The sequence below is a fragment of the Panthera pardus genome, unplaced genomic scaffold (assembly GCF_024362965.1).
Source record: "Panthera pardus isolate Hobbes unplaced genomic scaffold, ASM2436296v1 HiC_scaffold_16, whole genome shotgun sequence".
Classification (NCBI taxonomy): domain Eukaryota; kingdom Metazoa; phylum Chordata; class Mammalia; order Carnivora; family Felidae; genus Panthera; species Panthera pardus.
The window spans coordinates 93,885,094-93,911,060 of NW_026526721.1; the positions used below are offsets into that span (position 1 = coordinate 93,885,094).

Consider the following 25,967-nt stretch of genomic DNA (forward strand, 5'->3'; position numbering starts at 1 on the left):
GGAGGTGTTCAGCACGTTCACATTCAGGACACAGCCTTGCCAGGAAGGCAGGCCAAGTGGGATTCTCCCATTTTACAGTGGGAAAACCAGAATACAAGAGGTCAAATAACACTAGCAAGGAGTGGAATCCTAAATTGAACCCTAGCTTTTTTGCATCAGTTGATAGGTCTGCATAGTTTAATTTGTTCTGCACAAATGATCAAATGAGAAAATTCAGCAGTCATTGTTCTATATCTATTTATTTTGAGTTCATATTATATATCATATATATTATATATATATATGATATATAATATATATATATATATATATAAAGCTTATTATTTATTTTGAGGGAGACAGAGACAGTGCAAGTGGGGGAGCGGCAGAGAAAGGGAGAGAGAGAGAGAATCCCAAGCAGGCTCTGTGCTGCCAGTGCAGAGCCAGATGCAGAGCTTGAACTCACCAAACTGTGAGATCATAACCTGAGCTGAAACCAAGAGTCAGATGCTTCACCACCTGAGCCACCAAAACACCCCTATTTTTATATTCTGTAATATATTCTTTTACTTGAATTACCTCTTCTATTTGAAATGCTGGCTTGGGCAGTATGTTAATGAAGATAAGTCTGGATTATATTCTAGGTCTACCAGGTATATACTCTTAGAGCGCCTTGCATTTTTCCTCCATGTTGCTTGTCACTCTAATTTAACTGAAATTTAAATGACCATGTATGTGTAGTTATGTGTGCTCATGTCTATTCCTTCATCAGATTGGAAGCACCAGGAGGCGGGGGCCAGTGTACCCCCACTCCTACATTGGATAGTAGTTGGGTGTGGAGAGTGTGGGTAGCATTCAGGGATTGAGTAAACCCCATTGTGGAAGGTAAGACCTTTGGGTCTTCAGATCCCTGCATTAGAAGGAGGGAAAGCCAGTAAAAAATGAGCTTTGAGGGACCTTGCCTGTTTTTGAGTACAGCATGTGGCCTCAGTACGATGTTTCCCATCACTGTGCTCACTTGGGAAGAACGATGGTGTTGAAAAGCCTGGAGGCTCAAGATAAATATGGAGAGTTCTCCTACTGTTCCTGTTTTCTTTGTGCTGTTTTGCTTTTGTAAGCATATGCTTGTCAGTTAGGGCTGAAACCGAACAAAACAGCTGCTAAATATGGTTCCAAGAGAAATAACATTTTGGTCTTTTCAAGGCCCATAAGTTTAGAGTAAAGCACAGTCATTTGGCAGATGTCAGTAGGGAATCTGGGGGTGGCCAGTCATTCTGGGAGCCGTATCAGCCATCCGGACTCTACTGGGGTCTGTTTTACCCTGTCAAAGCACTGGTGACCCCAAGTGAAAGATCTGCAACAGAACAGTGGTCTTTGAGAGGAGTTTGGGAGAAAAGGTGTCTAGAATCTGGCCACTGGCCACTGGCCATCATCTCTCCCAATCCCTCTGTTAATTTCATCTCAGAGAAGGGAGAAGGGTTGGGGAGAATATACATCACCTCTTGTGAAACGAAGGAAGTCATCGTCCTGGTTATATATTTAAGTTTGTCTTTTTCGATCTTTGGGATTTACTGTAGAGATGTTGTTTAGTGTTCTGAGAAATGCTGGGTCATTCAGGGGGCCCGGAGGAATTAAAATATAATTCAATGGCTGGGATTTTAACCCCTAAATCTTAAATCTCTCCGTTCTGCGGTGAAGTCAGGCCTGAGCCTGCCAGTATTGCCTGAATTTCATCAGCTGATGAAGGAGAGAATTTATTCCAGCATCCCAGGAGCCCCCCTAAACTTAATGTGTCTTCCCAATTTCTCAGTAATTTCTAAAGAGACATCTGTTTGCCCATAAATATCTGACCCTGTTTGCTAAGTGCTTGGTGTTGGTTAAAAACAATAGATTTTCTTTTATTGGCTTTGTTAGTTGAAAATATACAGAATACAGACGGAATTTTTCTGTGGCATAGGCCGTGTATATTAAATGAACTCTTTCTTTGAAGAGAAAAAAAAAGGAAGGAAGGAGGTTAATGTTTGTTGAAATACTATAGGTGTCAGGGCCTGAGCTAGTCTAGACACTTTCACAGCTGTCAAGGTAACCCTGTGAGGGAGGCAATATTATCCCCCATTTTAAAGATGAAGGAACTGAGACTCAGGGAAGTGATGAAGCTTGCCCAAGGCTGGAGAGCTAGTGAGTAGTAAGTCAAGGGCTGGGAATGCTGATTTTATGAAGCTGAAAAGGTCCAAAGTGGTCAAGAGTCCAGTGTTTGGAGTCTGGCCAGCCAGGTACCCATCCTAGATCAGTCATTCATCAATGGTGTGACCTTAACCGACTGCTTAACCTCTCTGTGCCGCAGTTTCCTCATCTGTAAAACAGGAGACAACAAGAGCATCCATTTGACATAGTTGTAATAATTAAATGACCCATTCGTAGAAAATGCTTTGAATAGTGCCTGGCACGTAAAGACTCCTAAAATGTTCGCTATTATTGTGATTTTTATTATAGTGGCTAACCAAATTTGTCTTTATCAGTACTTACTGAAAAGTTACATTTTCTTTTATGGAACAGCTTGCCTTTTGATATGTAGTTATGTTTCATTATGAAATAATGTAAACTACTCTACCTTAGAATTAAATTCTCTTCTCCGTCTCCCAGCAAAGGTTAAGATCTGAATAAAGGCTTGTATAGCCAACAGGGATTCCTGACTTTGGTAAATGTCAATGATTTGCTCTTTTCTTCTTGGCGTATGTAACCTTCTTCCATGCTGCCCATCCTGGCTTTATGAGCAGCTAAACAAACATGAGAGAGAGAATTAAGCTGAATCTTGTCTCTTGGCTTTCCTGTCTTTGTAACATGATTATTAGGTACATCGCCTTGTTGCATTGCACTTGGCGGCATCCTGACAGCCTGTCCTCTCAATGCACCTGAAGCACAGCTTAGACCAACGGGCTTTATGAATTTTCCTTAGAGCTGGGAATACCATAGGAGCTAGAGTATGTGCCAGTTTTGTGCAACTGGAAGCTGGGTAAGGGAAATGGAAGGGGTAGTGACTGGGACAGCTTGTCTAGATTGTAAAAAGAAATGTTGTAAGTTTGCTAGACCTTTGGCTTGACATTCTGATCCCAATTTTGGCAGCTTCCTCTAGGCGTGTGGTGGAGAGTTGGGAGTGGGGCATCAACCTTATTCAGCAAATAGTTATGTCTAGAAGTTCTGTGTTGGACACCATGCTCAGTGCTCGGAAATTCTAAAATAAATATGTTATAGTCCCTGTTTTCAGGGCATTTGTAATTTATCAAGGGAAAGAAATGGGAGAGGGAGTGGCACTAGGTGAAAGTGGTTATGATAGAGCTATGTACAACGTGCTGTGGGTGCAGAGAGTTGGTGGTACTAATTTGAGAAAAGCTTCACAGAGGAGGTGGCATACTGGGTTTTTAAGGCTGGGCTTGCCTGAATGGTAGAAGGAATAATCTTGGCAGACAGACATTATGAACCAAGGCAAAGAGACATGGCCTGTAAGGTGTGCTAGGGACATAGCGGGTGGTTTGAGGCGGTTAGTTGTAGTACAAAATGATGGGACGTGAGAGTGGGAATGAAAACTGGGCCTGAGAATGACAGGACCTCGACTTTCAATTTGAACCACACTGTGTAGGATTCTAAAGCATGGTGTGTTGTGTCTTTTTAGAAAGTTCAGTGTGAAGGAGGAAAGAATTGATTGAAAGTAAATAGTCCTGGCAAGAGAAGATGAGGCCTGTTGTATGAACAGAACAGAGTAGATGGATATAATGGATACTGGGAGATGAAATCGTTAGTACTCAGTGACCAGCATGAGGTTGGAACGTTGGGGTCAGCCTATCTTTAAGGTCTGGGTGGAAGAAACAGAATCTCTGTGAGAAACTGAGTGGTATGCTAGAAGACAAGGGAGGGGACATATTTCAACAAGAGTGATGATGCTTGGCAGTATAAATGCCTCAAAGGGAATAGCCAGGACGGGACTGAGAAGAGACCATTATAGATAAGAGATTGAGGTCATTGGTGACCCTTGGGAGAAATTATTTTAGAGTTCTCCAAGAGTGGAGAAGACACATGAATGAATGCTTACCCAGTTCAAGCTGTAGCATTATTCCACAAGAGCCTAACTAGCAGTTAGATGCATTTGTGTATGGGAGTATTCACAAACATCAGCTCTTGGGTATTTGGAGTGGAGGTAGGGGAGAGGGAAGCTTAGGATAAGTGCTTAATTCAAGTGCTCCTGGACAATATGTCTGCCCTCTGCTTTCCAGGGTCTCAGAGAGCCTCCTCCTTGTAAATACCATGACCCGAATTGTGCCATTGTCTTATTATTGTCAGCATACTGTAGAAGATAGATGCTTCTCGACTTCTCTTCCAGTTCCACGTTGGTACTCGTTTCTAGCCATGATGCTTGTAGTGGTTGCTGTGATGTGTCACCCAGTTGCCTTCTTTGCTCCTGAGGCACTCCTTGTCCACCTGCTGGGGTCCACCTGCTGAGAGTGAAGGCAGCTAGTGATTGTTCTCACCTGGGGATTGTCCTCAGCAGAAGAGTGTCACTTCACACAAGATCATAACCTCTGGGATGGGGACAGTGGACAGCCTGTATGCAATGACTAGTCAATGGAGGTGGGGTGCAAAGGCTCCCATGCCCCGGGGTAGGATAACTTTGAAGAGTCGCCTCGGCTCCAGAGCTCCTGTGGGATCAGATGAAGTTTTGGTTCTGTTGCATCATTCTGTCTGCTAATTCCAATCCGAATTCTTTCATTCCCAACTGGTGTTGATTCCGTGGAAACCCTGATAAAATCCCTCTGTGTAAATCTCAGTAATTCTGAGTCCCATTTCCTGGAGAACCACCCCAATTTCATGATTGTTTCTAGTTTGTTTGTCTACCCAAGGTGGTCACCAATCCATCCCTGTGGTTACTCTGACCTTTAATTCTGAGTCCGTTGGATGCACCCAGCTGGAAGACCCCTCTCCCAGCAGCTGAACAAAAATCTTGGCATTGCACTTCCTTGGTCCTGACTGGCTGAGACATAGGCCCATCAGTGGACTGTTCAAGAGGAACGAGCTAGAAGTCAGTTGCCCAGATGGTCTTGAGATCAGCCCATTGAACCTCAGCCCCGAGGAGGGGTCTGTGAGGTGGGTTGGCCCCTGGGCCTAGAAGCTTGTCCCCGCTCTGCTCCTGCCCTCCCCTTCCGCCATCCCCTCCCCCACTGCTTCGTAGGCTCCCTAAGGCAGGTGGTAGTCACCCTTCTGGATCTTCTCTCTTTCATTCAAATTCTGTTTTTTTAGTCAAGAAAAACGAATGTTGAAAACACAATTGAGATATTTCGAGCAAATGTAGAACCTCTCTCAAAATTTGTTGCAGAAACACCGCTGAGAAAACAAACTACTGGGAGCACAACTTAGAAACAAACAGCAGCTGCCACCATTTGTGGGCTTTTTTTCCCCCACTGTTCGTTCCCTCATTTCTTTCTAATCCTGCGTGTAATAGAACCTGCTGTTCTGCTGGTCTGGCGGTCTCACACACACAACTTTCTGTTCCCATCCTGAGGCCTCCCAGGTGCTCTGTTAGCCGCGGGGTCTCCGCTGACAGGGCCCTGGGCCCTTACTGTCTCTCCTGTCACAGGGTTCCCTCTGGAACGTTGTCCACACCCCCTGACCACGTGGGGCGTGGCTGGAACCTCCGGATTTCTCAGGCTGTGGAGTGTGGTTTCTTGCCCTCCTGGCTTTATCACGATGGATTACGCAGATGACAATCTTTCTCAGTGACAAAGTGCTTCAACTGCTGGGCTTTTGTTTTATTTTTTAATTTGTTTTTTCTGCGGAGTCTTCAAAGGCATACAGCAAAGGGCTTTCCTTGGGCCTGATGTGCTGAAGACTGTAACTCGAAATGACTCTCTCTTATCACATCAAACTCATTTGTCTCCTTCCCCATGCATGGCAGCCTTGAGCAGCCCTTCACCTTTTAAATGCTGCTAGTGGTGTGCAGACCCTCAGCTTCAGGACGACTGCTATTACACGTTAGCCGATGGCCAACCATGTGCAGGGTGTAGTGCTAGGCCCTCACTCACTCCTCATCAGAGCTCTGCAAGGCGCGTGTCATATCTGTTTTCTCTGCCCAGAGACTGAGGTGCTCTCCCAGGGTGTCCTATGATCATGCAGCCAGTCAAGGGAAAGCTGGTATTCGACCCAGGTCTGTCTGAATCCAAAGCCCAGGCCTTCCCTCTCCTGCCTCTCAGTCACCCTGACAACATATGGTGGTGCTCTTACAAAAGTGTTGACGCTTTTGCAGCCTTTTTTTATTTGGCCTTCCCTCACAGTTCGCGCCTAACATTTAAAAATTAAGACGGGGGTACCTGGGTGGCTCAGTCGGTTAAGCCTCTGACAGTTGATTTTGTCTCAGGTCATGATCTCATGTGTTCGTGAGTTCGAGCCCCGCATCAGGCTCTGTGCTGACAGTGAGGAGCCTGCTTGGGATTTTCTCTCTCTCTCTCTGTCTGCCTCTCTCTCTCTCTCTCGAAATAAATAAAGAAACTTAAAAAAATAAAAATTAGGACATCTTGGAAACAAACAAACAAACACAAAACACAAAAACAAAACACAAAACTTCAGACCTGGCAATATTGTGCTCATAGGTTAATGTAAGAACCAACTGGTCCCAGCTATGTTACCTCCCTCTCTGCAGGGAGACATGGCTTCTTCAGGCTGCCACAGACCCCAGCCGGCCCACTTCACTCTTTTTTTTTTTTTAATGTTTATTTATTTTTGAGAGAGAGAGTGTGTGTGTGAGAGAGAGAAAGAGAGAGAGAGAGAGAGAGAGAGAGAGAGGGTGCATGAGTGGGGGAGGCACAGAGACAGAGAGGGAGACGCAGAATCTGAAGCAGGCTCCAGGCTCTGAGCTGTCAGCACAGAGCCTGACATGGGGCTTGAACTCACGAACTGCAAAATCATGACCCGAGCTGAAGTCAGACACTTAACCAACTGAGCCACAGGCGCCCTGCACTTTGCTCTCTTATGTTACTTGCCTAGTCTCTGTGGACGTTTAAGTTTGTGATTCTTCATTTAGGCCCTTAAAGAAATAATTTCTGTCCAATTAGATATCAGTAGAGGTCAGAGTCAGTTTATGCTTCTGAGTTGAATTTTATAGCCTTTGATATTTTTTTCAACTTTTGTGGACAGTAATTTAGTAAGAAGTAGCACTCATTGGACATTTGTGGAGCACCCTAACATTTAGCTGACTCTGAGGGTTAGGTGACACCTGTTTGGTGGTAAGGACTTGCATCAATCTCCAATTTAGTTTGTCTTCAAAATCCTGCAGGGACTCTTCAGGTACTGCAGGATCCGGAGACCATCCACAGAAACATATTTTGCAAGGACAGCCTTGTAAAGAGGGAAGATGAATCCAAAGAAAAACATGCTGAGAGAGGCAGCTGTGTTTTTTTTAAAGTTTATTTATTTATTTTTGAGAGAGAGAGAACACAAGCAAAGGAGGGCTAGAGAGAGAGGGAGAGAGAGTATCCCAAGCAGGTTCTACACTGACAGTGTAGAGCCCGATGCGGGTCTCGATCTTACGCATCGTGAACTCATGACCTGAGCCAAAACCAAGAGCTGGACGCTTAACTGACTGAGCCACCCAGGTACCCCAGAGGCAGCTATGTTGGTTGGATCTGCTCTTGGGAACCATTGACTACCTTATGTAAGATTGCCCCACCACACAGAAACACCCCCTTCTTGACTGTGTTCAACATAATGGACAGCTCAGAAGCTTCATAGAGAAAGATCTGAGAAATTAGAATCCTTTCTCAGGATGATGGCTCTTTCATTTTATCCTGATATACCTGCAAGTGTGTTTCCATCTGACTGTGAGAAATATGTTAATTCTTTGTTATTGTTTCAGTGAAAGTCATATCTCTTTTTGTCTGATTTAAACACATCTCATAGAGATGTAAAATGGAAAGAAAGTAGATTTTGACTAATTTCATAGCTGTAGCTGAATTAAATTTTAATAGCAATTAATATTAACACATGAGTACCCCCAAAGCTAAAGTTATTTATTTGCTTATTTTGAATTTTTGCTTTTGATTACAACAATGCCTAGAATATTGTGCTGAATATTTGTTGTTTGTTTATTTTCTTTTAGGACCCTGCAGGGATTTTTGAATTAGTGGAACTTGTTGGAAATGGAACATATGGACAAGTTTATAAGGTAGGTTCATTTAATTTGAATATAGCATGGCGTATATATGGTTTTTGATTCATGCATGCTAATTAGAAATGCTGTCCCTTCTTGTTCATATATGTCTTATAACAGATTTACAACAAAATTATGTGCTTGTTAATTGACTCTCCATCTTTCGAAATATGTCTGTAGTCCCATTGCCTAAACTGGATTCCGGGATTTGGGCATTGACCTTCATTAAATACAACAGTATCTATATCTGACACGTGAATTCTGATGCTGCATATTTGAACCTCTTTAAGTGTTTACTTTCCTTTACATCACACTGCCAGAACTGGTTTTCAAAGGAGCAAAAGATGCTTGTTACTTTAGAAATTTAAGCTGTTAAAGCATTACAGCTGGAAAAGTAGATTTGTTATTGGCCCAGGGCATGAATTAAAATGAGTTTAGTGAACAATGTTAGGAGAAACCTGGCTACCTCACAAAGCAAAGGCCTAATGGCAGCAATGACTTTTAGAAGATATGAAATAAGTAAAAGTTAAACTTGACATGAGGAATAAGAAGTATGTTTTGTCCTTTTAGTAGTTTTTGCTTATACGTTCACTCAAAATGCTTTTAAAAGATATTACCCCCCAGTAAAGGATCTAAAAAAAATGACTGTTTAAAAAATGTGGGTTGATTTCCTTTCTGATTATCAAAAGGAAATGGAAATGAACTGTTTTGGATTAAAGTTTAGGGGGTTTTAGTGAATGAGCTATTGAAATAAATGCCTTCAAAAAAACACAGTTCTTTTCTCATGATTATTTATAGGGAAATATCTATCATTTTCCTGAGTGGTAGTTAGATGGGATGGTGTTTTCATTACAAATTATCTCTTTTGTTGTTCTGTTTTTAAAAGTTTCTCTTCAGATCCCTAAACTTCTCTAAGTGATTAAAATTATTGTGGAAGTCATCTATATTGTAATATTTCCAATTCAACAGAATGCCAAGAGTACACACACACACACACACACACACACACACACACACACACGATGATCTTGAGAATCTGAACACAATTGTAAACAGGTACCTATTTAAACCTTTATTTATTGGGAGGTATTTATTTATTGGTGTCCACTCTAGGGGAGAATTTCTCCCTTGCAAGAAATGATTAGTTCCTGAAATGGCAACCCCTTGCAATTAGACAGAATGTCGTCCACCCAAGCTGTTCACTTGACGTTGATCCTGTCTGACACAAGGAAGAAATGTGTCTCAGCAAATGCTTTTAAATGCTGTCAATGAAGATAATTAGGTTGGAAGATTGTGTTATTGCGTTTTGAGAAATTGGTTAGAACTTGTGAATTAATGTGGGCTAATGAATTAAACTCTGATTTAGGTAGAAAATTACTTCTGATTTGCTGACAGTCTGGAGTTGCAACTCTGTGGCATGCTCCTGGTTTCATGGCACCCTTAGAGCCATTCCACAGTACCATGCTTCTTCCCATCTGTAGAACATGCATTTGGGTCATGATTCACAACTTTGTCCACCTCTAAGAGGTGGACTGTACACTCTTGCAAGATAAGGCAACAAAGAGGTTCAGTTAAGGATGAGAAGGTTTGGAAAATTCACAACTATCCCGAATTTCTTGTTGCCTGAAAAAAAAATAAGGAAAGGAGACAAGTGTCAAGAGGTCTCAGATCTTTTTTAGAGAGGAAAGATATTCACCAACTATGTTGTTAACATTATCCTAGAGATACCATTATTTTAGTGGTCGTTACAAAACTTTGACACCACTCAAGCTGGAAGGAGATTGCCAAGAAAGGTCCTGGTGAACATGTTGGACTCTGGGACAGAAGACTTGGTCTCTTTTACCAGCCCTATGTATTGTTTTGTGGCATCGCAGCTTCTCTGTGCATTAGTCAGGTACAAGTGTCATTAGAAATGCTTTGGGGATTTGTAATGGTAATGATATATCTGAAGAATTAAAACTCCCTACTCATTTAAGAGATCGGTGTCTAGGCAACTCAGATGTTAGGTGGCACCTGCTTCTGGACAGAGATACCTGGGTTTCCTGAGCCACTAATCCAGTCCTTTTGTTACCCGGAGTTCTGAGGGATTCAGCTTAATAAAATAGCACAATCTAATATATGTGAGCCTAAAGAAAAATAAGTTAGGAAGTGATTGTTCACATTACAGGTTATATTTACCTTTTATGGAATAGACATATTTCTAAAATACTATAAGCATACATAGAAATTTTCATAGCCCTGAGAAGAGATCTGTATACCAAAAAAAAATTCTATGATAAACTCTTTCTTTGTATTAAGTTTTAAAGTTTCTTTGTATTAAGTTTGATTTCAACTTGTTGATTTCAGCTTTTGGTGTTCCTGGATTTTACAAAATGAAGTCTAATTTTATGAACAATTACATAGACCTTGTCTTTATTTTATGGAAAGATTCATTTTTGTGAGTTGTCCTAAGAGAGACATGATAGAATTTTATTTGCAAGTAGTTTTTAAGAAATGTACTTAATACAATAAACACAAATGTGCACAAAAATGTAGATATTAAGAGAACATTTTCTGCAATCTATCTGAATATGAACCACATGCATTTGGGTGTGGACATATAAAGGTCATTTAGTAATGTTTAGATTTTCAAAGTTATTTCTAGTCTCACTCCCAAGTCTGGCTTGGTCTCTCTGTCCTTAGAAGGCTTACCGTTTAGCATTTTGGTCCCAGGTGGTCAAGTGACAAGTCACTATGTTTTTTACTTTATTTATTGGATTTAATACATAAATAATAGAGTAGTGATTCTCTGTCAGGACTTTTATTGTAGAAATCATCTTCCTGGGCCTATGGTTCCCATTAAAAACCAAACCAACAAAAAGCCACATACCTGTGTGCTAAAGATTTTGGCTATTTATTGGCATGCCACCTATTGGGAGCTAATGGAATCCAGATAATGTTTTTGTTACAATAAAGTAATATTTTAATATTTTAATATATTGAGATAATTGTTTAATGTGTACTGCTGAAACACCACTAAATCTTAGCCACAAATTTCAAAAATGAATGTTGGTCTATCCGGTTTCTTAATTTGCCATTTTGAAATATATATTGGTTATTATGGACATGGAGACATAATTTATTGCAGAATGACAGGGTGAATTGTGAATATGGTAGAATCCTCAGCATCTCTCAAGTTTTTCTCAAAACCTCCCAAAGTTGTAAAGCATGAACTGAAGAGGCCATCTTGGAGGTTACAGGACGTGTGAGAGAGAGAGCACCTCGAGTGAATGTATGTGTGTTTTCAAAGAATTGCAGAGGTCCTCTTAGGTAATCTAGTCCAATCATTCCTCTGCCAAATGTCTATTCAGCCTGACCTTGATTACTTCTGGTCATATGGAACTCACTACCTTCCAGTCAGTCCATTTTCCTACAACTCTCTTTGAGTGTTCATTATCATTATGAGCCAAGATTCTTCTACCTTTCTAAAATGTTTACCATTTCAAGTTGCTCCATACCCTGAGAGCTATTTAAAAAAATGAATCATCTTCCACAAGAACATAGTTCTTGAAATATTCAAAGAAGACTTCTCCTTTCTTCACTCAAACACATACTTGTGTCTATTGTTCTTTAAGCAATATAGCCTCAAGTTGCTTGATTAATTCTTTATATCACACAGATCTGAGGCCTTTCATTATTGCAGCTTCTCTCCAGAACTGTTCTAATATATTACTAAAAATAATACTTTATACTTCTAAATAGCTTTCTATTTTGCAGAACATCTTGTATATGCGATCTGATTTCTGATTTAATTCCTATAATAATTTCATGAGCACCTTGTTCACAGCTCAGGGTCTTTACAGCACAGTTTCCTCTGTCGGGAACACTTTCTCCCAACCCTCTCATGACTGGCGCCTTCTCCTTCAGGTGTCAGTTCAAATGTTACCTCCTCAGGGACGCCATTTTCCATCCTTGTGTCTACTACAGATAGCCACTACCTCTGCCTCCTTCCCCCACAGACTTTCTCTGTCGCATGAAATTGTTTTATTGAATTCGTGGCATTGCCACTCTGAAATCATCTTCCTTTTTTGTTTGAGTGTATATTAAACTATTTAAATGCATAAATAAAGGAAAAATAAGGATAGGGACCTAGTCTCTCTAGCCATCACTGTCTCCTCAGTCTGGCGCATAGCAGACGTTGACCATTGTGGGGCTCAGAATTGAGCTTTGTTTTCCTTGAGAATTCTTTTTATACTCATTTCCAGGTTTTTTTTTCAGTGTTTGCCATAAAATATTAGTCTACTTACTTCAGAAATGCCTATTTGCACAAAAGTAATCAACAAAATGCCCTACTTATTTTTATGGTCGGAAGTGGATGTGGAGTTTATGTTAAATGAATTGTTCATAGTCTGTAGAAGCCAGACCCATGCTGGAAATTTACAAAGTGAGGCAAATCCATTTTCTGGGGTCCAGCCTCCTGGCAGAGGTTCTCAGACTTTAGTGTGCAAAACAAATATTTGGGAAATTATTAAAAATGTAGATTTATAGGATCAATTTTTGAAATTTTGATTCAGTCGGTCTGGGGTGAGGTGCAGGAATCTGCACCTTTAATAAGCATACGGGTTTATTCTGATGGTTAGGGCCATGGCGCCATGCCTCCAGAAACTGCAAAAATGAAAGTAGATTATCCTGTTGTAGCAACTGAGTGAATGCTAATCCTAATGCTTTTTGTAATCATTTACATTAGGATTTTAGGGTTTCTGTGCTGACTCCAGCTTATATCAACTGAGAAAAGTAAAAAACATAAAGATCTTGACCCGAGATATGATGCCAACCAGGTTTGATGTACTCATCGAGATATTAAACATTTGGTGTTTTTATTTGACATGTTGTGATTACAGTTTAAGGTTGTCCTGAATAATTCAACTCAAGACCTGAGAACCGATATGGTCAAACTGACCTGGTGTAGGTAGAAGAATCTGAGCCTCTTGCATGAGATTTCCTCAAGTCTGTGTATTGTGATCTCTTAATTAACCTTCTGCTAAAGTAACACAAGGCATTTTAATAGTGAGCTTATCAATCATCTCGATATAGAGATGATTCTATGATATACTCAAGATGTAATGTAGCTTTTCATAGTCTGTTCTAGTGAATCATGAAATTATACTATTCATTTGTTGTTTAGTAAGGAATGAATATGGGGAGAACGTTGTATTTCTTAGATAATAGTGGCATTTGTTTTTTTAATCAAGAATTTCCGATACAAAGAGTGCATTATTTCAACATTTGTTGAGTGCCAATTTAAAAAAAAAGAAAAAACCCTGAGCTTTGTGTGGGAAGAATGTAGAGCCAACTGAGGTGGTTCCTACTCTACGAAAGTGTGCAGTCAGATTATCTAATCAGGATTCTGGGTGCTTACCATGTGCTAAAAGCTTTCATATGTATTGTCTTCGTTACTCCTCATGATTTTGTAGGGGAAGACACTAAAGCACATTTGTTAAACCACATTATCACTCAAGGCAGGGTTTCTCAATCTTGGAACTATTGACATTTTGGGACGGATAGCTCTTTGTTGTGGAGGGCTCTCTTGTGCATTGTAGAATGTTTAGAACGTGTAGAATCCTTGGCCTCTACCCATGAGATATTAATGACACTTCAAAGTCATGACAATCAAAAATTTGTCCAAACATTGCCAAATATTTCTTAGGGAGTAAAACTGTCCCCAGTTGAGAACCATTTCTTTAAGGATGAGACAAGATAGCAAAACTCTTAAAATTGGTGGGCAGAGACAGTGGGAGTATAGAATATGGAGCAATTAATGCTGCCCAGGCAGAGTAGAGACCTGAATGGATTGTGGAAGGGAGATATGGAAGAAGCTTTGAGGCCTTGGCATTTGCACATCTTGGGGTGCAATTTAGCATTTTTGTAAGTGGAAAATAAAAAGGATTTTGGAACAGGACTGAGCTGGATTCACAGTCAGGCTCTGCCTCGTTCTGGTTGTGTAAAGATAGCCAACTCACTCTCCAAATCTGGATTTCTTCATCTGTTAGTAACAGCACAGTGTAGGGCTGTTGGGAAGCCCGAAGTGTAATGTGTATGGAAGACCTCAGCACAGCACCTGACACACAGTAGGCACTCAGCAACCTTTTCTTCTTCCCAAACACATGTGCCAGTGGAGCCTAGCTTACCAGTTCTTTCCATGGTCTTATTTTTATAAGTTTTACGATCTGAAAGAAGCATTCATAGAAGGTGAAGTCAGAAACACACATAGCCTTGTGTGTGCAATAAAGAATTGCATTATTTATGTTAAATCCAGTTTGCAATACTTCTTACATGGTGTTTAATGACATAATTACCATTTAGATATTATAGTTGATTTTTAGTGTTTAAAAAAAAAAAAGAAAACTCAACCTCTCAGTGATTTGTAAAGATAAGGTGGATTATTACAGGAAATAAGAGTTGGTTGTACCACTCTAGAACTTTAGGAGGTGGGTGAGAGTGAATCATTCACCCTTGAAATGTGTTGGCTGATGCACTCTTCATCCTCATAGATCTCAATGTTGTTTGCGTCTGACTTGGCTTAAGACCATGCTACCTCATGCTATGATCTGTCGGGTGTAATGAATTCGATGGTTGCTATGTGAGCACAGAGGGAAGACCTATGTGAGTGCCTGTATGCCACATGCCATGTGGAAGGGTCTCTTTCTCTGCTAGGCGGCAAGACCTCCATAGTTGCTACCAAAACTTGCTGCAGGGGACGACGTGGGATTTCTTGTTACTACTAGTGGTTCGCAGCCCTCGCTGTTTATAGAAATCATTTGGATAGCTTTGAAAACCTATACATATCTGGGTCCTTTTCTAAAGACTTGGTTTTAGTTGGTTTGGTGTATGGTTGGGTAGAAGTGATTTCCAGAACTTTCCAGATGCTTCTAGTGTGCAGCCAGAATTGAGAGCCACTGGACTAAGGTATTGCTTCTCAGGTGATATAGGGGCTCTTCTTGGTGTCTTTGCCTCTGAGAAGGAGTCTCTACCACTCTTACCTCTATCATGGGGCTCCGTTCACCTCATTTATTCACTTATTCAGCATCAGCCTTTATTAATAAGCATCTTCTGCTGGCTTGGCACATGTGTACCCACCTTTCATTTGAAGTGTTGAGATTGCTTTAGTTCAAAATACTTCCATTCTACCTCATATCAGTGAATTGCCAAACAACTTGATGCACAGCACTCTGGTGGCTTGTAGTTTTTAGATCTCATAACACCCTTAATGACTTGGTGATTATAAGGCAGTCTCATGTAATTAAACAGTCAATACTTACTATGTAATTACCATTATTTGGGGTTTTTTGCAACCTGTAAAATAAAACTCTGCCAGGATTACAGGCACAGAATTTAGAGCCATGCACAGTTTTAACTGCTTTTTACATGGGAAACATTTGAGACTTAAAAAAAAAAAAAAAGAATAACCAATTATTACTAACCAATTAATTAAACCAGAGATTGAATTTCTTATCTCTGTGGTTTAACCTCAGTAATTTTAACCTCAGTAATTTTATGAAATCTACTGGACGTTTTGCGACTGCAAAAAGAAATATCTGCTGTTTGACAAGCAAATACATACTCTTTTCTAAGTTGGAGCGCTGCTTGGCGGTGAGGATTTGGAATGGGGGAACAAAGCATTGCCAGGGCCTCCAAATCAGGCTGAGTACAACATCTCCTGCCAAGTGCTGTGGCCTTGGGCATTGCTTCTGATTTGGGTCCTGTTGCTTACTTTCCAAAGCAATGCACAGAACTTGTCTTTTTTTGTTCCCATCTACAACAAAGAAGAAAAGACTAGCAGCTGGCTCACTGAGAACTCTTAATAAATACCAAATAGCTACCATCATAATCATGGTGATGATAATATCATCTTACTAGGCTTCATGGAAAAGTTATGAACCAGATTATGTGAAGAGATCTGTCTCCTTTAGGGGGAAGTGTTCTATTGTTTTAGAAAACCTGCCCTAATTACATGATAGAGTCCCCTGGAACATACAGTCTCTGGCAGACCACTAGCATGTTCCCGTTGATACTTTTCTTTAAAGCATTTCTTGATAAACTGTGTTTTGGTCTGTGCATCACATTCAGGAAGACAGTATGAGGCTCCTTGCTGAATTTACTCAAAATCTTACTACTTTTTGGTTTTGCTTCTCTTTCTCTCTTATTTATTGTGGCGAAGTATACATACCGCAACATACTGTTAAGGAGCATTAAGTACATTCACATAGTTGTGCAATCATCACCACCATCCAAATCCAGAACTTTTTACTGTCCCATACGGAAACTCAGTACCCATTAAACAATAACTCTTCATTCCCTATTTCCCTTCTTCCCCCCAGTCCCTGGCCTGCCTGCCTTGCTTCCTTGCTTGCTTGCTTTCACTCTTTCTTTCTCTCTTTCTCTCTCTCTTTCCTTCCTTCTTTCTTTCTTCTTTCTCTCTCTTTCTTTCTCTTTCTTTTTCTCTTTCTCTGTTTTTTTTCTTTTTTCTTTTTTCTTTCTTTCTCTTTCTTTTTTCTTTTTCTTTTTCTTTCTCTCTCTCTTTTTCCCTTTCTTTCTTTCTTTCTTTCTTTCTTTCTTTCTTTCTTTCTCTTTCTTTCTGTTTTCTCTTTCTTTCTTTCTCTCTCTTTCTGTTTTTCCCTTTCTTTCTTTCTTTCTTTGTTTCTTTCATGTTTATTTGAGACAGAGAGAGACAGACAGAAAGAGAGAAAGAGAGAGAGAGAGAAAACCTGCATGGGGGAGGGGCAGAGAGAGAGGAAGAGAAGAATCCCAAGCAGGATCTGCACCGTCAGCATGCAGCCTGATGATGCAGGGCTCAATCCCATGAACCATGAGATCATGAGATCATGACCTGAGCTGAAATCAAGTGTCGGGCGCTTCATCGACTGAGCAACCCAGGTGTCCCCCTGGTCTTTTCTTTTTAAAATATTCCCAGTTAACTTAATTGTAGAGGTAATCGTTTCCTGGATAGTGTCTTGCAACTCAGGCTTCCCAGTGAGCCTGGAATGGTCCTGCACATCTGCCTGTCTGTGTGTTGGCTTTCCTCAAGATGATTCACCGACAACCCACTTGACCCTCCAGTTGACTGAGTACCCAGCACCTGAAGGGCTACATCTTGTTCTAGGAAGCCGAAACTGACTGAGTCCTTGATTTTTCTACCCCATTTATATGTACATAAAATGATCCTTTTTAGGTTGAGGTGGAAGTAGAAGTCGAGGTCAATAAAAAATGTACAAGCATATTGTACAAATCCTAAAAGAGTGTGGCTAATGTTTCCTCTATTAACATGTTCTAGGCTGTGGTTACATTTATTACAGTTTTACAAGTTAGGTTCCCTTTTACCTTTAAGTGTATCAACTCTTTCCTTTTTTAGCAGGAAATTTCTTTTAGATGTAGTATTTCGCTCACAGTGGAATGTTCTGGGTGGAGGAATGTCAGGGTCTCCTTCGTGCAGCTGTTCCTTCATCAATGCACCGCTCACGTGATACTCCCTTCCTTGCATCAATCCACAGAGCATTCCCCACTCTTAGGTTCTACACCCTCCATTCCCAGGTCCCTCATGATGGGATCTCTGTCTCTCCCTCCAGCCTGACTCACAGTGTGCTTCAGCACTATCTCAGTGCTGCACTCATGCACACAGCAGGCGCTATTTCTTCATGCCAGCTACCCTCCCTCCTGAACACCTGGCTCAGACAGCAGCCCCCTCCTCTGTACCTTGTGACACCTACCTACTGACATCTTCTCGCTAGAGTGATCTCACAGTTTTGTAATGTTTTGGCTGTTTCCACTCTAAACTCTGAGTTCCTTGAGGTCCAGAACATTACCTTATTTTGTCTCTAGTGCCAATATAGAGTAGATGATTTAAAAAAGAAAAAGATCATATTACTCCTATGTTTTGCTGAGTTTTGGAACGCCCTATCTTAGTGGAATATGTGTCATTTTTGCTTAATGTCAACTGTTTCATCCCGGAGACTGACACTAAATATAATATTTAATAGCCAACAGCAGCTTAAATACTGACAAGCTAAATAAAAAGTATCCACCTACTGCATCATGTAACAAAAAAATAGGATAAGGAAAAAGTGTTTTCCCTTCTTTCTAAAACTAGTGTCATGGACACGATTCTATAACCATCCCTGTGGGAAAACAAAAGGGGCCACAGCTCATTTGAACTTGTAAAGACCCTGTTTTGCACTTTGGGGAACAGAGATGGATTTTCTTAGCTTTTCCTTCTGCCATGTCTTCGGGACTGTGGAGTTAAGCATCAGTACTGATGAATTTAACCATTTTCATAAAACCCTCCTTCACATTATTTCACGTGACCTTTATGATGCCCACAAATGAGATAAAAGAGGTATGGTTACCCCTGTTTTACAGACAGAGCCCTTGAGGTCTCAGAGTTTATACATGACTTTCCTGATGTCACCAAGTAGGTGATAGAGCCTGGCTCGTGGTTGAGTAGCCTAAATCTCTTTAAATGTTTGACAGGGATTGGTTTTGCCCTGCCCTTGTATTGCATGTTAGAATTCATTTTATGTAGATCCCTGATAAGTCTGAATTCAGAATGTAAAGCAATGATGCCATGACTTATTTCAATATGTAGTTATTCTAATCTTTAGATCCAAAATACTGACAGGTGATTGATGACTAGGTAATTAATCACTGATTTCTTAGCAAGTGGAGACACTGTCCTTTATACAACAAACCAAATTGCTGTTTCCCCAGAAAGATAAGAAGGGAATTATTTTCCTTCTACAAAAAGGAACTGGCATGCTTTGCACTAGTTACATTTTACAATATGAAATGGGGCTGTGCTGATCATTTGAGGGAATTGGTTGCTTTTTTTCTCATGATTTGCTTTTGGTGGGAGAGGGGAGAGAATAGCATATTTCTAGACTTCTTCAAAAATCGGCTTCAATAGCCAGGTGCATGATTTTTTTTCCCAAAGGCTCAGCAATCAGACTAGAGCTTGTTAAATGTTTGTTGAATTGAATTGATTTTTTCTTTCAGCTGTAGTTATGTACTTTTGTGAGCAAATGGATGAATGTAACTGCTCTGGAGACCATGCAAATATTTGCCAGGTGCATAATCCGTACTTTTCTCTATCCAGAGCAGAGGGAAAACCAGGTACCCATAACCCGGCATGGCACTGTAGCAAATTGCTTACTCTTTGCTTTTATATTTGCCCCTCTCGGGGATCTAGGTTTATGTGTGAGGATTTGGGGGGCTGGGAGGGACAATGAAACAGAGGATGATAGGTAAGAACTTCTGGGTAATGTAGTTGAGAGTGACCTGGCTACAGTATGAGGATGCAAACGATTTATTGTGTAATTTATCATGAAAGCCAGTTGGGAATACTTGTGTAAAGATTCTTCATTTCTAGTACCACTAAGGGCCACACTATTCAGCCTTTTTTTCCCCTTCAGGTTATAGGTATATAGTACCCATAACCGAAGAACACTAGCAGTGCCTCTAAAAACTATTATCAGATGATTCAGTGGCAAGTTTTGCCCATGTCGATCTCACTCATTCTCTTACTATGTGTCAAAACAGTGAAGGCTAGTGAAAACACAGGGCACTGTGTCCTTTTCTTTGGATGGAGGCAGAGTTGATTGTAGATTCTCTCTCTTTTCTTAAGGTTTGTTTGTTTGTTTGTTTGTTTGTTTGTTTGTTTTTAAGTACTCTCTACAGTCAATGTGGGACTCAAACTCATGACTCCCAGATCCAGAGTCACACGCTCTTGTGGCTGAGCCAGCCAGGTGCCTCAATTGTAGATTCTCTTAAAAGGAGTTTCAAATTAAGCAGATCCTGATTTCCCTCAGCTAACCCTTCTGGTGATTTTAGCATGTTGCTGAAGATAAGACTTGCTTGAACAAGACTAAAGCCTACAGTTAGTCATCTGAGTAAATATGCTATAAATTTAAGATGTGGTCAAGAAATCAGTGTTGATAAGGGATGGAGGAAAACACAAAATAGAAACAAACAAACAAAAAAACCCCAAAGCAAAATAGCAATCTCCAAAACAAAAAGCTTTTTTTTTAATATTGTTTTTCCATCCAGAAGCACAGGAGATTTATGAATTTCTGGTTAAGTTGATGAGTAATACTGTGGTTAAGTGTGCTCTTTGAAATTTGACTTGAATACTATGCATCGTAGTGTTAGTTCTTGTTCAAATCCATATGTTTGTTAATATCTAAAAGTAAGTAGGTTTCCTGTCATACCCCACTTACCACTTACCTCACACCCCAGCATTAGGTCATCTGCATTTTGGTGTTGAAGAGACTCCTTGTTTTGTGCAATAGTCTCTAGGGAGCATCTTTGTTTTTTAAGTTAATTAACTTTTTTTCATGTATTCCTTTTTAATTTTATTTTAAATTTATTAGTCACGTATTTATTATTTAGAGTTGACACGTTATATTAGTTTCAAGTATACAACAGTGAGTCACCATTTGTATACATTGCATATATATATTCATGTGTATGTATATATATACATGCATATACATACATACATACATACACACACATATATACATATACATACATACATATGTATACATGCATGTATATATATATGTATACACACATACATACACATATATACCACATCTCTTTTTTTTTTTTTTTTTTCAACATTTATTTATTTTTGGGACAGAGAGAGACAGAGCATGAACGGGGGAGGGGCAGAGAGAGAGGGAGACACAGAATCGGAAACAGGCTCCAGGCTCTGAGCCATCAGCCTAGAGCCTGATGCGGGGCTCGAACTCACGGACCGCGAGATCGTGACCTGGCTGAAGTCGGACGCCCAACCGACTGCGCCACCCAGGCGCCCCCCACATCTCTTTTTATCCATTCATCCAACAACACAGGTTGTTTTCATATCTTGGCTATTGTAAATTATGCTGAAATGAACGTAGGGGTGCATATATCTTTTCCAATTATTGTTTTTGGTTTCTTTGGTTAGATACCTAGTTGTGAAAATCCTGGATCATATGACAGCTCTAATTTTAATTTCTTCAGGAACCCTCACACTGTTTTCCATAGTGGCTGCACCAATTCACATTCCTACCACCAGTGCATGAGTGTTCCCCTTTCTCCTCATCTTTGTCAATGCTTGTTATTTCTTGTCTTTTTGACACTAGCCTTTCTGACAGGTTTAAGGTGATATCTCATTGTGGTTTTGATTTGCCTTTTCCTGAGGATTAGTGATGTTGAGCTTCTTTTTATGTGCCTGTGGCCATCTGGATGTCTTCATTGGATAAATATCTACTCAGATCCTCTGCCCATTTTATTTTAATTTCTAAAAAAAATTGTTTAAATGTTTATTAATTTTTGAGAGAGAGAGAGAGAGAGCACAAGTGGGAGTAGAGCAGAGATAGAGAGGGAGACACGGTGTCCAAAACAGATTCCAGGCTCTGAGCTGTCAGCACAGAGCCTGACGTGGGGCTCAGACTTTGCAATGGTGAGATCGTGACCTAAGCTGAAGTTGGAGGCTTTACTGACTGAGCCACCCAGGCACCCCAGTCCTCTGCCCATTTTTTAACTGTTTTTGTTGTTGTTTTTGTTGTTGTTTGTTACTGAGTTATATGAGTTCTTTATGTATTTTGGATATTAAGCCCTTAGCAGATAAATGATTTATAAATATCTTCTAGGGAACATCTTTGCATTTCCAAGCCTGTGGTCATTATGTTGTAATTCTAACAGTCAAAGCTGGAGATTAGTTAGGATTATGATACCCACTCCTGAGTGAGAACATGAACATCCAGAGGTTTCAATGTGTTACTCAGGATCTTGCTTCTCAGGAAGGGTATGGCACACACAACTCCTAGGCCTGTAGCCTTGGTTCACAGAGCTCTGCTACAGCTGCCCTCTCACTCTAAGGTCTTGGTTAAAGCTGAGAGGTTTTCTTTGTAGATTTCCATGAAGAACACAGCTCAGGGAGCTGATGATCAGCTAAGATGCTGTAAGTTTGTGTGCACACGAGCTCAACTAACTTCTCTATGGCTGGTGTCTATTTCCAAAGTAAATGGGGGGGAGAAAAATCCGCTCTTCATAGGCAGTGATTTGGGTTAGAGTAGAAGCAATTAAGTGTGTAGTGCTGGATATTAGTTAAAAAAAGAAAGAAGTAAGAGTAGATAGCTAAGGGCATATGTTTCCATTTGGTGTTCTTATTGACTGAGTTATATGCATTACTTGAATTAGATTTCTCCCTAAGAGGAAGTAGCAGTTGAGGACACTTCTTTTCCTGGTGGTGCAGTCACCCTAAGATATAAATGTGGCCTGAAAATTTGATTTTGTTAGAATAATGGTACTTTATATTAATATCTGCTTTTTGGAGGATTTGGAAGATGGAGGTTATTTACAAAAATCCTCTAGAATAACAAATGTCAATATTGCTCAGATGAAGGACTGGATATCCCAATGAAACACTCAAGTCTCAGAACTGACTTAAGTCAAAACACAGCCCTGTGGGCTTGTGTGCTGTGGAAAGTCACATTGAGGTTACATGCTACTATCTCTCTGGACTTGAACCTTAGAAGTTAAGTGGCATTCAGAACCCTTTTGGCAGTTTGCTAAGGAAGAATCTCTTTGTATTTTTTACCCCGGGTCTTCTCTGGGCTCAGGAGTTTCATAGATTTAATAGGGACTTTCGGTGGTAGTTCTTGACTGTTCTTGTGGTTCATGTGTCTTTTTAAAGTTCATGGACTAAACCCCATTCTTTTAACAGTAGAAGCATACTAGTATGCAAGCATATAAGTAGAGTGGGTATATATAGTACTTATGCCCATTATATGAAAGGCTCCATTCCACAATGTCATAAGGAAGATAGATACTTACTACTTAGTATCCCTGCTCCACAGATGAAGAATCTGAACCTTAGGAAGTTTGACATGCCCTTGGTCACACTGACAGTAATGGTGCAATCTGGCAGTGAGCCATCTGCAACCTTTTGACATCAAAGATTTAAGTAGATATAATTCATTGGAAGAATGAAAGCATGGTGGGGCCGACTGCTCAACTCAAGAGTTCAGTGATCTAATTAAATGTTTAATTTAGATATTTCTGGTTTAATTGAGAACTACAGCCTCTAGTTCTTAGGATCCCTTTTAAAGTGGAGGAGCCACACTGACAAGCCATCCTTCAGTACTGTCTACATGCTCTGACCAGTTAAAAAAGGTTCAAGAGTTATCTTGCTTCTTGCAGGTGACCTAGTAATTCCGCCAATGTGTGAAATATATGTTCTTTAAAATATCACACTTAAGAGGATAGGTAGAAGCCCAGCCAAAATATGTTGCTATTCTAGAAGGTTCTTTGACTTGGGTCAATCAAGTAACCTTGACACTACTTCTGCATTTCTGAGCATTAAAACCTTATTCATTTTCAGACAGGAGACCTGGGTTGAATCTGATCTTTTAAAGTGTCTAAGAAGAAAGAATTTACCACGTAGTTTAGGAGTATAAACAGAAGTTTAAGAAGTTTGTTGAAAAACCTCTGTCCTTAAGTACCCTCAGGTATCTTAAAACTCTTTATTTATTCCTCTTGATATGCTAATCACAAGTTGCTCTTCAGTGTTCAAGCATTTTCTCCAAGGAATTTGTACTGCCTGTACTTGCTTCATTAAGCTGTACAGTAAAATAGTCCCTTATTTACATAGTGGTACCAACCCTTGCATCCAAAGTAGTCTGAGTTAGAGAAGTTCACTGAGTATTGAACACATCTGTGTCACGGATTCATCATTTTGAAGTCATTAGTTGCTTACTGTTGGATAAAGGGACATAAGAGGACACATCGCTAGGTGAACTTTATGTATGGGATAACGGTCTCCCTTCCTACCTAGAATGAGATAACCTTGTGGAGTGCAAAGACTAGAAAAGTGAATAGATATTTCTAAGGATTATCTAGAATTTTCATGCCACATGAAGATAATGGAAAATTCTGTAGATCACTCTGGATTTGAACCCAAGATGAACCTCTCAAAAACTGAAACACAGACATTTACTTTTTACTTTTTGCATTTGCCTGTGAACTAGACCTTTAGTGTCCCAAGTGTGATCTGCTGTCCAGTAGTGTGGTTGTCACCACCTGGGAGATGGCTAGAAATGCAGAATCTCAGGCCCTCCCAGAACCTGCTTTTTAACAAGATCGTACAGGTGATTATTCATATGCATATTTAAATTGGGGAAGCATGCGCTTAGTTAGGCCCTGGGGACTAGAGATCACTTGATTATGTGAAACACCGTTCCTAATTAAAGAGAAGGCGTTAAGTCCAGATTTGGGGTGGGCTGGGTGCCTGAACGGGGCATTTAACTTCTGTGTTGAACTGTTCTTCTGGGAAGTGAGAAGATGAGGGTAAGGCCTTGATGCCCAGTGCTGGCTGGCTTGTCAGACCCCAGAGAGATAAACCACATACTTGAGTAAGTGAAGAGGAGAAAGCAAATCTTCTTAGCAATGGCAATAACCAGGATACATGATGGAGTCTTATAATACTTAGTGGAAAGTACATACAGATTTGAGACATTTGGCTGCTACGATGCATTGGAGACTTTCCTCTGAACTTTTATACGTTTAATGATAGCCCTGAAACTCTGACAGTCTTAAAACTCTGTCCTTACCGATATTGCAGAACTTCCTGTGGTGCTGTTATATTTCATATTAAAATGAAAAGAAAAAAAGAGCAAGAATGTGAGAAGAAATGAATTCTGTTCAACTTGAAATGTTGAAATGAAGATTCACTTAAAACACCTAATGGAAATTTGAGAAAGATGATACACAATGCAGTTTTTGTAGGAGTTCTTCATGTGATTAATCATAGAGTATCTAAAAAGACTTTCTTTCAAGGGTTAAGAGATAGATCCAATGATTTATAGTGATGGGTTAGAAGGTGGAGTTATTCACACAAACCTACTTCTCTATCTGCATGCATCATATACACACTTGTACATACAAATATTCTGCCTATGGTGGATGCAAATAGTTAATGAGATAATGCGTATAAAGGATATATGGGACACATTGAAGTGTCCAGTAAGTGGTAGTTATTATTATAGGAAGCAACAGAGCAAAGTGTTTTAGAGCAGAGGCTTTGGCATGAGGTCCTTTGGGTCAAGAATCTTGGCTCTGCCGCTTGTTGGCTGTTTGACATGGGGTTAATTGCTTAACCTCTGTCCATTGTGTCCTCTTCTAAAAAATAGGAATAATAATAGTACCTACCTCACAAGGATTAAGTGAGATAATGCATGAAATGCATTTAGAGGAATTTCAAGAATGAAATGAGTACGCAAACCCACACACACGAGTTAGCTAGTGTTGGATATTTGCAGTATACTCTATGACCTGGAGTCCAGTTAAATGATTGAGATTCTTTGGACATTCCTTTCTTTAAAGCAAAGCAACAGAACTTTAAACTTTTTGTATGGAAATCGTTTACTTATTTTGGTTATTTAACTGTAATACTTAATTTTTTCTCATCCTAATTGAATTTCGATAAGGAGTAAAATTAACCTGAAAGAATATTTGAGACAGGGCATTATCAGGTGTAGTCCTTGAATCCTATCAGATGTTTTAAAGAGCTCTTTCATACTGGGAGTTGAGATTAGCTGCAAAGTAGCTCCAGAAGATACTTCAGAATCCTGGATCAGACAGCCCACTTCTTAATCTAGATTCCAACTCAAAAATGTATATTGACTACCAGCTTTGTTCCAGGCACCATTCTAATACAGGGGGTAAGAGCATGAATTTAGGCCTAAGCAAACCTCAGTTCAAATCCTGATTCTATTATTAC

The 25,967-nt window shown here is 40.1% G+C and overlaps 1 protein-coding gene across 8 annotated transcripts in view; it reads left to right on the plus strand.

Moving 5' to 3' along the window:
- Positions 1-25,967, plus strand: part of TNIK (TRAF2 and NCK interacting kinase) — a 396,523-nt gene that overhangs the window by 76,197 nt on the left and 294,359 nt on the right. For all 8 annotated transcript variants that reach the window (XM_053903642.1, XM_019463160.2, XM_019463162.2 and 5 more), the window contains exon 2: positions 8,120-8,185. In XM_053903642.1, coding sequence (XP_053759617.1) covers positions 8,120-8,185 — 66 coding nt within the window. The remainder of the gene's footprint in view (positions 1-8,119; positions 8,186-25,967) is intronic.